Source organism: Vulpes lagopus, chromosome 11 (genome assembly GCF_018345385.1).
Source record: "Vulpes lagopus strain Blue_001 chromosome 11, ASM1834538v1, whole genome shotgun sequence".
Classification (NCBI taxonomy): Eukaryota; Metazoa; Chordata; class Mammalia; order Carnivora; family Canidae; genus Vulpes; species Vulpes lagopus.
This window is the reverse complement of record NC_054834.1, coordinates 98,485,942-98,501,102: the sequence shown is the minus strand read 5'-3', so window position 1 is coordinate 98,501,102 and position 15,161 is coordinate 98,485,942. Positions and strand designations below refer to the sequence as shown.

Below are 15,161 nucleotides of genomic sequence, written 5' to 3'. Positions count from 1 at the left end.
TATTTGTATTAGAAATGTTTGAGAATGTTATACGTTGTATGTAACATTTAGTGTTATCCATATTTTAGAAATCTGCTTTGAAACTTGAGTACATGCTTTAAAGGTAAGAAATTATGACATTTATAGTTATATGGCTAACTACAGGATCAGTAAAATTAACATTTTAGAATCCAGAGATTTTTGGGGTGCCTCACTGGCTCAGTCAGAAGAGCATGCGACTTTTGATCTCTGGAGTTGTGAGTTTGAGCCCACATGAGACGTATAGATTACCAGTTAAATACCACAACTTAAAAAATTTCTTTTTAATTAAAGAATCTAGAAAATTTTCAAATTAGTCACCAGAAATTGACTTGCTTCTTCCCTTTTTTTTTTTTTTTTTTTTAAGATTTTATATTTAAGTAATCTCTATACCCAACGTGGGGCTTGAACTCACAGCCCCGAGAGAGTTATATGCTCCACCCACCAAGCCAGCCAGGCACCCCACTCCCTCCCATTTTTAAAGCTTCATTTACCCATCCTATTTTCTGTGAAGTGAACTGGTTTCTTTCTTACTTTTTTTTTTTTTTTTTAAGATTTTATTTATTCATGAGAGACAGAGAGGCAGAGACACAGGCAGAGGGAGAAGCAGGCTCCTTGCAGGGAATCCAACGTGGGACTTGATACAGGGTCTCCAGGATCGCGCCCTGGGCTGAAGGCGGCACTAAACTGCTGAGCCACCCAGGCTGCCCCATTCGGGTTTTTTTTTCCCCCCCCATTCGGGTTTTTGATAGAGATTGAAGAAAAGCAAATATTTTTATTAGCTGAATCATGCCATTTTAAATTCTGATATAATGAACTAAAGAATCATCTTGATTAACATTTTATATTAATAAAAAGGATCCAATAGAATAAATAATTGACTGATATTATCTCTTAAGTTTTTATTCAGGTATGGTCATTGTTCTATCATGATTCTGTTTGCTCTTAACCTTGCAGCAGAAGTGATTTTTCTACTCTGACATCTCATAACATGGAAGTTATAAACCAGAAACAAGCAGAGAATCATTAGAGAATCCATGCTTTGTAGTGTTTTCCTCATAACTACTCTTAAACACTAAATGACACTAATTATATAATGGTTATATAGTCCATTATTATAGTGCAAATTACTATAAACTCCTTTTGTAAGTTTTTCTGTTTTTAATTTTATAGTTCAGAACCTTTTAAGAGTGAGTTGCCAGCGTGATGTCCCATTACCCCAAATACTTTATTTTCTGCAATAAGACCTTTTCCTACAAAACCACAATACAGCCCTGAAAATCAAGAAATTAACATTCATATATTGCTACCATCTAATCTGCAAATCACATTTAAGTTTGCCAGTTGTTCCAGTATGTCCTTTTATAGCAAAAGAGTTCAGTCTAGAATTCACATTACAGTTAGTTGTCATGTCTCATTCATCTTTTTAAATCTGAAATAGTTCTTCAGTCTTCCCTTGAGTTTGATGACGAGCACTTTAGAAGATTAAAGGCCAGTTATTTTGAAGAGTTTACCTCAATTTGAGGTTGTGTAATATTTTTCGTAATTAGATTTAGGTTTATGTATCTTGACAGGACTCTCATAGAAGTGATGCTGTGTCCTTCTCGTTGCATCCTATTGGGAGTACATGTTATTGGTTTTCCTTCTAGTTTTGTTAACTTGCATCCTTTGAGTAAGGTGATATTTGCCAGACTCTTTTTTTTTTTTTTTAATTAATTTTTATTGGTGTTCAATTTACCAACATACAGAAAAACACCCAGTGCTCATCCCGTCAAGTGTCCACCTCAGTGCCCGTCACCCCTTCCCCTCCAACACCCGCCCTCCTCCCCTTCCACCACCCCTAGTTCGTTTCCCCGGGTTAGGAGTCTTTATGTTCTGTCTCCCTTCCTGATATTTCCCAACATTTCTTCTCCCTTCCTTTATATTCCCTTTCACCATTATTCATATTCCCCAAATGAATGAGAACATACACTGTTTGTCCCTCTCCGATTGACTTATTTCACTCAGCATAATACCCTCCAGTTCCATCCACGTTGAAGCAAATGGTGGGTATTTGTCGTTTCTAATTGCTGAGTAATATTCCATTGTATACATAAACCACATCTTCTTTATCCATTCATCTTTCGATGGACACCGAGGCTCCTTCCACAGTTTGGCTATTGTGGCCATTGCTGATAGAAACATCGGGGTGCAGGTGTCCCGACGTTTCATTGCATCTGAATCTTTGGGGTAAATCCCCAACAGTGCAATTGCTGGGTCGTAGGGCAGGTCTATTTTTAACTCTTTGAGGAACCTCCACACAGTTTTCCAGAGTGGCTGCACCAGTTCACATTCCCACCAACAGTGCAGGAGGGTTCCCTAGACTCTTATAATTAAAATACATTTTATCAGGAGATACTTTGAGAGGATATAGATATCTTATTGAATGTTGAATTCTTTTATATCAATGTGGATTAACGAAATCCTATTTTATTTGCAATATGATTCACTACTATAATTATTTCTTAAAAAAAAAAAATTATTTCTTTTTTCTTTTCTTTTTTTTTTTTTTAACTATCATTTCTTTTGATTCTCAAATTGTTTCAGTTCGGGCCACTTTATGGCCAGATTCTTAGCTAGGTCCTTCTTTATTTTCTTGCACAAGACACTCAAGGCCCATCCTGTACTTGCCCTTCCCTATCCCTGGAATCAGACAATTCTTGAAGGAGCCCAGGTACCTTTTGGTAGAGAATGGTATTTAGACATCAAGATCTGGGTGCCTAGTGGGTATATTACTTTGCAGGTATTGGTGTACCAGCCCCCCTTCAGTAGACACAGCTAGGGTAATATATGAACATATATACAGATATATACATGCACATACTGTCTTCACTGTCTTCTCTGTCTTCATATCTCTATTTCTGTACCTTTATATCTCTGTTGAAAGTCATGAGTTCACACCAGTATCTCCAAATTTCATCTAATTACCAAGAGTCATTCTGTATAATTACCTTCACCTGTGGTATGAATTTACCTTTACCCAATACATCCTTGATATATCTACTTATTCTCTCAGTCCCTGTGTGTGTATTTAATGACTCACCTGTTGCCACCAGGCCCACTCCTCCTCCCCAACTACATGTTCTCCAGCCTGGGCCTTGTTTTCCTGTGCTGGGCTAGTACCAACTCTGTTCCTCACCTCATGTAGTTGCCGTATTAGACTTCCCTCCAGCCACTCTCCATTCCCATGGACAGTTTTCTCACCGTGCCACTTTGCACTGGTTTGCTCCCCAATACCCTAAGCTGCTTTTCAGGAAGACATATATATATTTTTTTAAGATTTCATTTAGTCATGAGAGAGAGAGGCAGAGACAGGCAGAGGGACATAGACAGAGACATAGGCAGAGGCAGGCTCCTCACGAGGAGCCTGATGCGGGGCTGGATCCCAGGACCCCAGGATCATGACCTGAGCCAAAGGCAGATGCTTAACCACTGAGCCACCCAGGCGGCACCCCCTTATATATGTTTTTTATGGAGGCTTGGCCTTTGTATTAATTTAAACTATAAGAAATGGTTTGCTAGTTAATTTCTCTCATTTTCTTCTTGTCATTGTTCCTAGAAGTCTTCTTGTTCTTTACTATTTTCTTATTGGCATCTCATGTGTGATTTTATTTGATAATAGGTCTGTTGAATAATTCTTAAAGTCCTGAAGGGTCTTTCTATACTACTTTTTAAAAGGTGGTTTATATAAAATTTCTGTATGGTTGGTAGGCATAGAATAACAAGGCTTAACAGTTGATAAACATAGTGTATGGCAAGGTATACCAGCTGGCAGAACATTAAAAATGTTCTTGTCCCATTTTTTACCTTGAATAAGTCACCTTTTGGCACCTCTTATGTAGGTTAGGTAGTTAGGACTACATCAAGAATACAATAAGGTACATGATCAGAAATCCATGTGATAAGAAAGCCTATTCAAGAGAGAATTTTAGATTAAAATTTTATTTTTATAGAATGGGCAAAGGAAGCATTTCAGAACTACAAATGACCATTATACAAACGAAAAAGTTTAATAACCTTATTAGGGTGTCAGGATTTGCAACTTTAAAATTAGGGTCTTTTTTCAGTTAAACAAAAAATGTTAATATTAATTGTTAGTATGGGTGTTGAGAAATGAGATCTTTCTGTACAATATTGGTAAAGTAGAAGTCAATACTACATATTGAAGGGCAGTTAACAATGTAAATCAAAAGTCTTAAAAATATGCCTTCACTTTCCCATAGTAATTTTTTTGTTGTTGGTTTTCTTTTTTGTTTTTTTTAATTAAGCAGAAATTTGCTTAATTTGCTTGGATGAATTTCCAAATTCATCAAAAGTTATTGCAAACACAGAATATCCTTTTAAAAGTGTCCCAAATTAAATCAAAGACACATCATCAAAGTAAAAGTACTTGTGACATTAAGAATTCATTTAGGTTGGGGCACCTGGGTGGTGCGGTGGGTTAAACCTTGGACTGGTGATTTCAGCTCAGGTCATAATCAGGGTTGTGGGATCCATGCTCAGTGTGGAGTCAGCTTGAGATCCTCCCTCCCGTCCCCGGCCCCTCCCACTTATGTGGATGCTCGCCGGAGTGTGCTCACACACGCACTCTCAAATAAAAATATTTAAAAATTTTTAAATTGTATTTTTACATTATTTTTAATCATTTACAGTGTTCTCAAGATCACATTTAAACATTTTTTTTTTAAGATAGGAAATAGGGATGCCTGGGTGGCTCAGCGGTTGAGTGTCTGCCTTTGGCTCAGGGCATGATCCTGGGGTCCAAGGATTGAGTCTCACGTCGGGCACCCTGCATGGAGCCTGCTTTTCCCTCTGCCTGTGTCTCTGCCTTTCTCTCTCTCTCTCTCTCTCTTTGTCTCTCATGAATAAATAAATAAAATCTTAAAAAAAAATAAAGATAGGAAATAATGTGGTATATTTATTTTTTAAAGGATGACCACAACTGTAAAATAGAGGAACTTAAGACAAAGAACATGTCTGTTTCAACAAGCATTCTAAACCCGATATAACATGAATCTTCCCAAAAAAGTTTGCTAAGAAACAGCTCCCATGTTAGTGTTAAAAATAAAACAATCTTCTCATTTAGAAAAATCAAGATGAAGGAATGCCTGGGTGGTTCAGTGGTTGAGCGACTGCCTTCCTGGGGTCATGTTCCACATCCAGCTCCTTGCAAGGAGCCTGCTTCTCCCTCTGCTTATGTTTCTACTTTTCTCTCTGTGTCTCTAATGAATTGGATAAATAAAATCTTTAAAAAAATTTTAAAAATCAAGACATCATTTGATAAAACCTATTCTTCCCCCAGTTGTAAAAATGCTTATCTTCATTTAGAAACTGTAAATTCATGAGAAAAGAAGTTTTTCTATGGTATAAAAATCTCTGGACCAAGAAATTTCAAATATTCAGTTTTTTAACAAAAATGTTTTCCTTCCCAAAATGTAAACATTTAGTAAATAAAACAAATATTATATTCCACGTATAGAAATACTGCGTTTGGTGGTAACATTTTTGTTTGTCTTATATATAAAAGCGCTTTACCAAAAGAATCAGGTCATTATTATTTAAAGCTTACTCCTTCTCTTAGTTTTCTTATCTGAGTAGAAACTCATCAATTTCTGTAGAATTTTGACTACAGGACCAGACCACAGGAAAGGTCTAAAATATCTAAAAGTCATTTGGCTGGAAAAAAGTGTTTTCTTGAGATTTGGAAGCAGTCATTCATCACTTTGCACTTAAGTGCATTCCTCAGTGGACTACTTCCCTAAAAGCCTTTAGAATAAGGCACAGGATCTAGGCTCCTGAAGGGGTTTGCTTCCAGCTGGAACACCTAGCAGCAGGACGTCCTTGTAGGCATTCTGCATGCAGTACTGCTACAGCCCTGCAGCCACGTGGGCGCCTTGGTCCTTTCCATGCCAGCCTCCAGCTTGACCTGCTCCACCAGGCCACCACTGCAGAGCATTCACACTGGCCTCAGAAGACATGACAGAGGTGCTGACCTCCTTGACATAGTCATTTCATTTCATTTCTAGAAATTCTTCTGTGAAAATTATAGATACTGCACAAAGATTTATTATCAAGGATATATTTTTTCTTAAGATTTTATTTCTTTGAGAGAGGAAGTATGCATGAGTGGAGCATGTTGTGGGGGCAAGGTGCAGGGGGAGAGGGAGAAGCAGACTCCCCATGGGGCAGGGAGCCCAATGCAGGGCTCCATCTCAGGGTCATGACCTGAGCCAAAGGCAGACACTTAACCGACTAAGCCACCACAGCACCCCTGTTATCAAAAATATTTATTGATGATAAAAATTCACTAATAGAGAATTAGTAATAAATATGTTATAATCGTATGATAGAATAATTTATAGCCATTAAAAATGGCATCTAATTTTTTTTAATTAAATATTTTATTTATTCATGAGAGAGACAGAGAGACACACACACACACACACACGCGTGCAAGGGGAGCCTGACGCGGGACTCGATCCTGGGTCTCTAGGGTCAGGCCCCGGGCTGAAGGTGGCACTCAGCCGTTGTGCCACCGGGCGTCCCAGTTCTCATATTTCATGTTCTTACTATTTAATGATGTGGCAGGATTTAGAGAGTTGCATTTTAAAGAAAGTTGTGACACTGCTCTTACAGTGTGTAAAGCTGCATATCTCCATGCAGTGATAAGACTGCAATACTCTGTGAAATGTCAAACAGTAGGTGGTGGGATTTTAGATGATGTTTATTTTTTTCTTTTTGCTCTTCTGTATTTTTATGGAAGCAAACTTAAAGTTCCTTACTACGTCTTACGTAGTTCAATAGGTAGGATTTAGTTCATATTATCGGGAAATACGTGACCTCCTTCTAAATCCCGAACTTCTGCCTTAAAGGTTTTTTAGAATTATGTAAGACTAATCATTTATGTGGGATACCTAATGGTGGAAATTGCTCTATTTTTTTTTTAAGATTTATTTATTTATGATAGACACACAGAGAGAGAGGCAGAGACACAGGAGGAGGGAGAAGCAGGCTCCATGCCTGGAGCCCAATGCGGGACTCAATCCTGGGACTCCAGGATTACACCCCAGGCCAAAGGCAGGCACCACACCGCTGAGCCACCCAGGGATCCTGCTCTGGCTATTTGTAACAAACAATTCAAAGTATACCTTAAAGTTTGGGTCCTAAAATAAAATGCCTTAGAACAATGAAATAGAGAAACATTTTGGGGAGAACATATACATGTTTACATGTGGAATTGTCTTAGAAACCTGGAAAGAAGTCTGTACTGCATGTTTGATTAGCCTGTGTGAACTCCCTCACTGTCCTGGAATTTTTTTTTTTTCCTGGAAATTTCTTGAAGACAGGTACCTACCTTAGTTCACTGCTACATTCCTGGCATCTGGCAGAGTGCCAAGCCCGAAGGGACACTCAGATATTTGCTAATTGAAAGAAGGAAAGAGGAAACTGATGGTAGTAGATCATGAGGGCAAGGAAGATAAAGGACTGTTAGAAGAAGAGTTAAGAGTGAAATTAGAGAACACAAAGGACTTTTAAATTTTGCCTAGAACCCTCTTGTGTATTCCTCAGGATAGGGATTCTCCTACTGGTATTGGTTTGGATGCTTGGCAGAGTGGTGTGGTATATTAACAATTCTCTGTCTATAGTCATTGACTTCTCCAACAGTTTATTGTTGAACAGAGCCTCTTTTCAACCTTGTTGTAAGCCTAGGGATGCCTGGGTGGCTCAGTCACTTAAGTATTTGTATTCAGTTCAGGTCATGATCCCAGGGTCCTGGGATTAAACCCCTCATCAGGCTCCCTGTTCCTGCTTTCCTGCCCCACCCCCTGCTTGTGTGCACACGTACTCTCTCTCACTCTCTCTCTCGAATAAATAAAATCTTCATTTTAAAAAAGAGAGATAAGCCTAGATGTAGAGGCTTGAGATTCAGTTTAAGGAAAAGATAGCATTTAAGCCTCCCAAAACAAATATCATCATTTATGTCTCAAGGTGCTTCAACTGTTGTGTTTACAACTACCTCAGCTAGGTTTTAGAAAATAGTAATAAGGAATGGGAATTTTTATTGGTTAGCTAGGAAATGGGCTGATATGTAGGTAAGGAACTGCTTTTGTAGGGAAAGGGGGCAGTTGTGGGGGAGTGGAAAAGATAAGAGAGAAAAGGGTACCATGGGCTAATTCCCTCAGAAGGAATTTCTAGAATGCCTTCTAGAAAACCAAACTTACCAGTTTGGTCCTTGCACTACCTGTGTATTCTCATAGTATGTTAACTCTTATTCTTACCAAAGGAATTGAAATTCTTACCAAAGGAATTGAAATTATATTTCTGTAGTACTCTTTCTCCTGCTAGACTGAAAGTCTCTTAAGGGTAGGGACTGTTTCATCTTTGTGTCTTGGGTTATATTTGGTATTTAAATGTTTCTTAACTGAATTTAAATTTTGCTTTGATTTTTCATAGCAGTATGAACTACATTTTCTTACCAGTTTTAGAAGAGTTTTTTGAGGTAAACTGATTTTGACCTGTTCATATCATATGGCTGTTTATTCATTCTTTAATATTTAATGAATACATGCTACTGTGGAGTAGGCACTGTTTCAGGTAGTTAACCCAAAAGATAAGTTCCTTGCCCTCATTAAGCTCACATCTATAGGTAACAACAGAAGAACAGAAGTATAACCTTCATAGATTTCCTTTGGTTTATTCGAGTATTCTTTACCTTCTTTTCATAGACAGCATGGCAAAGTTAAATGTGAATGGAAGAATAGAACCCAGATAACCAGGAATAGAACCAGATACAAGTTTTTCCTGGAAACCAGGGAAAAAACCTTCTGTCTCCTATACCAGCTCACTCTTAACTCTAAGACTCAGAACTGTGGCTATTTATACGTTTCCTAAATTGTCCAGAGCAATACCACATGTATAAGCAAAATTATGAAAATTTTTTGTCCATGCATTATTATCTTATTTGAATAAACATATAGTTACTCTTCACCACAGGATGGAGTTTTAGTTAATGTAAGATGAGGTATTAGGAGAATTATGTATGTATATATGTATGTTTGTATGTAATCTCTAAACCCAATGTGGAGCTAAGACTTGTAACCCCGAGAGTCACATGCTCTTTGGACAGAGCCAGCCAGGTGCCCCTAGCAGTTTTTAAAATGGGCACTAACCTGGATAGTTTCAACACGTACTTATTTTTAAGCTCATATTCAGGGGCACCTGCGTGGCTCAGTTGGTTAAGCATCCAACTCAGTTTTGGCTCAGGTCCTGATCTCATGGGTCATGAAATCAAGGAATCAAGGCCCACATCAGGCCCTGCACTCACTGAGAGTCTGCTTGGATCTTGTCTCCCTCTGCCCCTTTCTCTCTCTCTCTCTCTCTCTCAAATACATCTTAAAAAAATAAACTAATATCAAATAAACAAGTTATAAGGGTATGGAAGAGGGAGATACTTACATAGATCAACTATATTTTGGGACAATTAGATTTTGATAAATTAGACTGAGAGCTTGATCACCTCCGACTATATTTTAAGAAGTTAAAAACTTTCCAGGGATCCCTGGGTGGCGCAGCGGTTTGGCGCCTGCCTTTGGCCCAGGGCGCGATCCTGGAGACCCGGGATCGAATCCCACATCAGGCTCCCGGTGCATGGAGCCTGCTTCTCCCTCCGCCTGTGTCTCTGCCTCTCTCTCTCTCTCTGTGACTATCATAAATAAATAAAAATTAAAAAAATAAAAAAAAAATAAAAAATAAAAATAAAAACTTTCCAGATCTCTGAAATGCTGGATCTCCTCTTTCTCATCAGACTTCAAAGGTCAGGATTTTTACTTTCAACCATAGTCCAAAGGACTGAATTTAATGTTTTTTCTCCTTTTATCCTCTGTGATTGAGTTGGATATATACATATCTGTGTTTAAGGCATTTATATGGGTATTCATATTGTAGGAGCAGTATTTTTACTCTTTATAAAGATTCCTTTTTTTTTTTTTTTTTTTTTTTAGATTTTATTTATTTATTCATGAGAGGCACACACAGAGAGAGAGAGAGAGGCAGAGACACAGGCAGAGGGAGGAGCAGGCTCCATGCAGGGAGCCCGACATGGTACTCGATCCAGGTCTCCAGGATCAGGCCTTGGGCTGAAGGCAGCGCTAACCGCTGAGCCACCAGGGCTGCCCTGTAAAGATTCTTTTTTTTTTTTTTTCCCCTGTAAAGATTCTTAATAGTGACAAGGTTTGGGGTTGACAGTGTTAAAAAGAGTATAATTATTCAGGTGTTTTTATTTCCTGTGTTTCAAGCAGTGTTTCAAAACTATTTTTAACAGTGTGAAACCACTTTGTTTTTTAGTATCCTTGCCATGAAACAGAGGACGTGATAAGTTGCTCAACTTATGAAATTCAAGTTACATGTGAATTCTGCCAGGTATGTATGCGGTATTTGGAATGGTTAGCCATTTTTCATATTTTAGATTATAAAAATTCTCAGTTATTTCTAGATAAATATTTCAGCATTTTTTCCATAAATTTAAAACAAATCTCTGTATATTAGTTTAGCTGATACTCCCATTATGTCTTTTTTTTTTTTTTTTTTAAGATTTTATTTACTTATTTGAAAGACAGAAAGCACAAACCAGGGGAGGGGGAGAGGCAGAGGGCGAGGGCGAGGGAGAAGCTGAGCGGGAAGCCTGACTTGCTTGATCCCAGGACCCTGAGACCAAGACCTGAGCCCAAGGGCAGCCCCGGGTAGCTCAGCGGTTTAGCGCCACCTTCAGCCCAGGGCGTGACCCTGGAGTCCCGGGATCGAGTCCTATGTCGGGCTCCTTGCATGGAGCCTGCTTCTCCCTCTGCCTGTGTCTCTGCCTCTCTTTCTCTCTGTCTCTCATGAATAAATAAGTAAAATCTTAAACAAAACAAAACAAAAAACAAGAAAAAGACCCGAGCCAAAGGCAGGCACCAACTGAGCCACCCAGGTGCCCCTATTATGTCTTCAAATGATCAAACTGAGCATCAAAACACACTTAACTATATCAAACAAACATATTTTAGGGTTTGATTTCTAGAGTTTTAAATAACTAGTCCCATGAGATGTTCTATGAAAAAGCATTTTGAATAGCAAACAGATGTGACAAAAATGCCATATGCTAGGTGCTCATCTAGTCATTTCACTTGAACATATTAAAGACGCTGAAAAGTCCGACAAAAAAAAATACTCCACATTTCCCAAATTTGTTTGATTTTATACCTTTTTTTCTATATAGCTATTGTCATCCCTGTTGAAAATGCTTTGGGAAACATTGCTTTGAAGGATTAGCAAGCCAGTGTTGAAAAAGGAACAGTGTTACCTGATTTTTAGTTGAATCAAATACAATTGTTGTATATAATTTCTAGAAAGAAAGCCAAGACAAAATTAAAACCTAAAAGTTGTTGGAAGAAATGACTGGGTGCTTTATTTTTTATTTTTATTTTTTTAAAGATTTTACTTATTTATTCATGTGAGACAGAGGAAGAGGCAGAGACACAGGCAGAGGGAGAAGCAAGCTCTCCACAGGAGCCCTATCTGGGACTCGATCCTGGACCCCAGGATTACGCCCTGAGTCAAAGGCAGACACTCAACCACCGAGCCACCCAGGCGTCCCGACTGGGGACTTTAAATCAAATATAGGAAAATAATCTTAACTCAGAAATTTCATTATAGTTATTTTGTTCAAATCAGGATCCAGAAAGGATTTACATTTGGTTAGGTTTTTTTTTTTTTTTTTTAAGATTTTATTTATTTGAGAGAGAACACACAAGTGGTGGGGAGGGGGAAGGGAAAGAGAAAAGCAGACTCCCCGCTGAGCAGGGAGCATGACACTGGCTCAGCTGGTTCTGGGATCATGACCTGAGCCAAAGGCAGCCACTTTACTGACTGAGCTTACCCAGGTGCCTCTGGTTAGTATGTTTATTAAATCTCCTTTAATTTGTAACAGTTTCCACTTACGTCCTCTCTTCTTTTGTTCTCCATCCTATTTATTTGTTGAAGTGACCAAGTCTTTTTCCTATAGAATTTGGCTGACTGCATCCAGATAGTGTTGCTGGTTTTTCTACCCCTATATTTCCTGTAGCTGAATCTAGGGATGCCTAATTAAATTTAGGTTTGACTTCCCACTGTGTCCACACACATATACTACCCCTACCCCTGCCCAAGAAGATTTCTCATGCTTTCTCTTGTGTCATATCAGATGGCACATAATGTCTAACTGTCCCACTTTTAATGATGTTAATTTAAGATTGACCTATGAGTTCACTCTAAACCATTATAAAGTTCCCAATCACCTTTTTTCCTAATGTTTTTATTCGACATTGGTGATAGTGGCCTAGATGCATTATTTCATTGGGTATTAAAGTGGTGATTTTTTAATTATTTCATTCTTTCTTCACTTAAACTGCTGAATAAGAATGATTTAGCCTGATAAACCAGGCTTCCTGACTTTTTTTTTCTTTTTTTCTATAGTGTAAAATTTACGTGTTATGTGTATTTGTCTACTCATTTTAAAAAGATGGAAGGAAATATGGCTAAAATGTCAGTAAAAGTATTTTATTTCACATTGAAATGTAAAAGGTAATAACCTTAGTGAAAATCATATAATATTATATTTTAAATGATTCTTTGTTTAAAAATCTGTACTTTCAAACATTAAGCTATCTCGTAATGTTTTATTATAGGCAGTACAAGGACCTGTGGAATATGAGTGATGACAAACCCTTTCTATGCACTGCCCCTGGATGTGGACAGGTAATATATAAGTTACTTTAAATCATTTTGTAACTTCTCATTAAACCTGATGATAGTTTATGTTGTCACTAAAAAGATTCTCCTATGATTTTTTTTTTATAAAATTTTGAAGTTAGAATGTAAAAAATAACCCAGAAAAATTTTGAGAAGAAATTCTTTTTCCTCAATAGCATATTTGAGTTTTTAAAGACACAATCTAATAGGGAGAAAAAAAATTCGAAGTCTTAAAACAGAAAGATGGATACCTAGACAAAATCCAGAGCTTAACAGTATCTTCATTTGACCATTATTGTTTGAAAATCATTGTAAATTACTTAATTGGAAATCAGATACACATTATCTTGTTTGAAAATTATTTTACTTACTAAATCTTATGAAATTAACTAATATTTACTTCTGACAGTATCACTAATGCAGTAATGTTCTTAATGTACCTAAGTCTAACATCTTCAGAGCAGGTATGAAAGCATTTGCAGGAAACAATCTTCCTACATTATATCAAAAAATATTTCAATGTTTGTAACAGGCCATTAAATTATTAATCTACTGTTGTAATAATTCTAACTTTAAAATAATTATAGACACCAAGAAATGAAAGAATAAATGTAATGTGTAGACAAATTACAGAGTACTTAAATATTCAAACTATAAATCATAAATAAGCATTAGTGTTTCATTGGTTATTTATTTTTAAATATTTTATTTATTATTTGAGAGAAAGAGAGTGAGAATGCACAAGTGGGGGGAGAGGGAGAACCAGAGGAAGAGGGGGAAAGCAAGACTCCCCACTCAGTGGGTAGTCCAACTCGGGGCTTGATCCCAAGACTCTGGGATCAGGATCCTGAGCCAAAGACAGATACTTTACTGACTGAGCCACCCAGATGCCCCTTATTTGTTTTCTTTAGTTGGTGTTTTGGATTGAGGTATAATTGATATACAATGAACTGCACATATTTATATAATTTAGTTTTAACATGTATATGCTCATAAAACCATAATCCATAATTAAGATAGAGAACATACTCATCACCCCAAAAGTTTTGTTATGCCCAGTTGTTCTCCCTCCTGCCTTTGTAAACCACTACTCTGCCATATGTCCTTACAGATCAGTTTGCATTTTGTAGAATTTTATATGAATAGAGTTCTACCATATGTACTTTTGTCTGGCTTCTTTTGTTCTTTATAATTAACTTGTAATTTCCCCATGTTATTTGACGAGTAGTTCATTCCTTTTCGTTGAGGAGTAATACTTCACTATTATACAATTGTGGACATTTCCCTTATTTCCAGTTTTTACTTATTACAAATAAAGCTGGTATAACTATTTGTGTACAAGTCTTTGGTGTGGGTGCACACTTTCTTTTTTTTGGGTAAATGCATAGGAATGAAATAAGTGGTGGGATCATTTGTTAGATATATGTTTACTTTTTAGAAATTGTCAAACTGTTTCCCAAAATGGATGCACCACTTTACATTTCCACCAAGAGTGTATAAAGAGGTCTTGTGCCATATTTGCCTACATTTGGTGCTGTCAGTCTTCTAATTTTAGCCGTTTTCATTGTGTGTATACTGATATATCATGTGGTTTTAATTTGCATTTCTTTGATGAAAAGATGAGCACTTGTTCATGTGCTGATTGATCATTTGCATTATTTTTTGTGACCTGTCTTTTAAAATCTTTTGCTGTTTTTAAAACTCAGATTGTCTTTCTTTTAATTACTAACTTGTAGTTCTTTTTATGTCCTGGATACCAGTCCAGTTTCAAAAAGTTCTCCAAGTCTGTCTGTGGTTTGCATCTTAATTTTCATGATAAGTGCGTCTGATGAGCAGATCTAATTCTAAAGAAGTCTAATGTATTAATTTTTTTTTCTTCTATGGTTGTTTTCTGTGACTAAGAAATCTTTGCCTACCTTTAAGTCACAAAGGCACTCTCCTTGGTTTTATCTGAAAGTTGTTTTTTCATTTAGGCCTCTGTCTCATCTTGAATTACTTTTTGTATATATATATACATATATATACAAATATATATGTATGTATATATATATACTCGTGTGATATATATATGTGTATATATATATATATGTATATATATATACTCGTGTGAGGTAGGATTTGAAGCTCATTTTTGTCCCTCGTGTGATATATATATGTATATATATATACTCGTGTGAGGTAGGATTCGAAGCTCATTTTTGTCCCATGTGGTTTTTCAGATATTCCACCATCATTTATTGAAAAGATTTTTCTTTCTCCATTAATTGCTTCAGCTCCTTTATTAAAAATCAAATCATGGTATAAGTGTAGGTCTATTTCTGTGGTTTCTTCTCTGTTCC

General features: G+C 37.0%; 1 protein-coding gene and 1 pseudogene across 12 annotated transcripts in view; one reads left to right on the top strand and one right to left on the bottom strand.

Annotated features, from left to right (window-relative positions):
* The window catches only part of ATF2 (activating transcription factor 2), a 102,690-nt gene that overhangs the window by 19,681 nt on the left and 67,848 nt on the right, over positions 1 to 15,161 (top strand). For all 12 annotated transcript variants that reach the window (XM_041773737.1, XM_041773738.1, XM_041773735.1 and 9 more), the window contains 2 exons: positions 10,402 to 10,476; positions 12,759 to 12,828. In XM_041773737.1, the coding sequence (XP_041629671.1) occupies positions 10,445 to 10,476; positions 12,759 to 12,828 (102 nt within the window). In that variant the 5' untranslated portion in view covers positions 10,402 to 10,444. The remainder of the gene's footprint in view (positions 1 to 10,401; positions 10,477 to 12,758; positions 12,829 to 15,161) is intronic.
* LOC121501567 lies at positions 5,826 to 6,035 on the bottom strand (annotated as a pseudogene).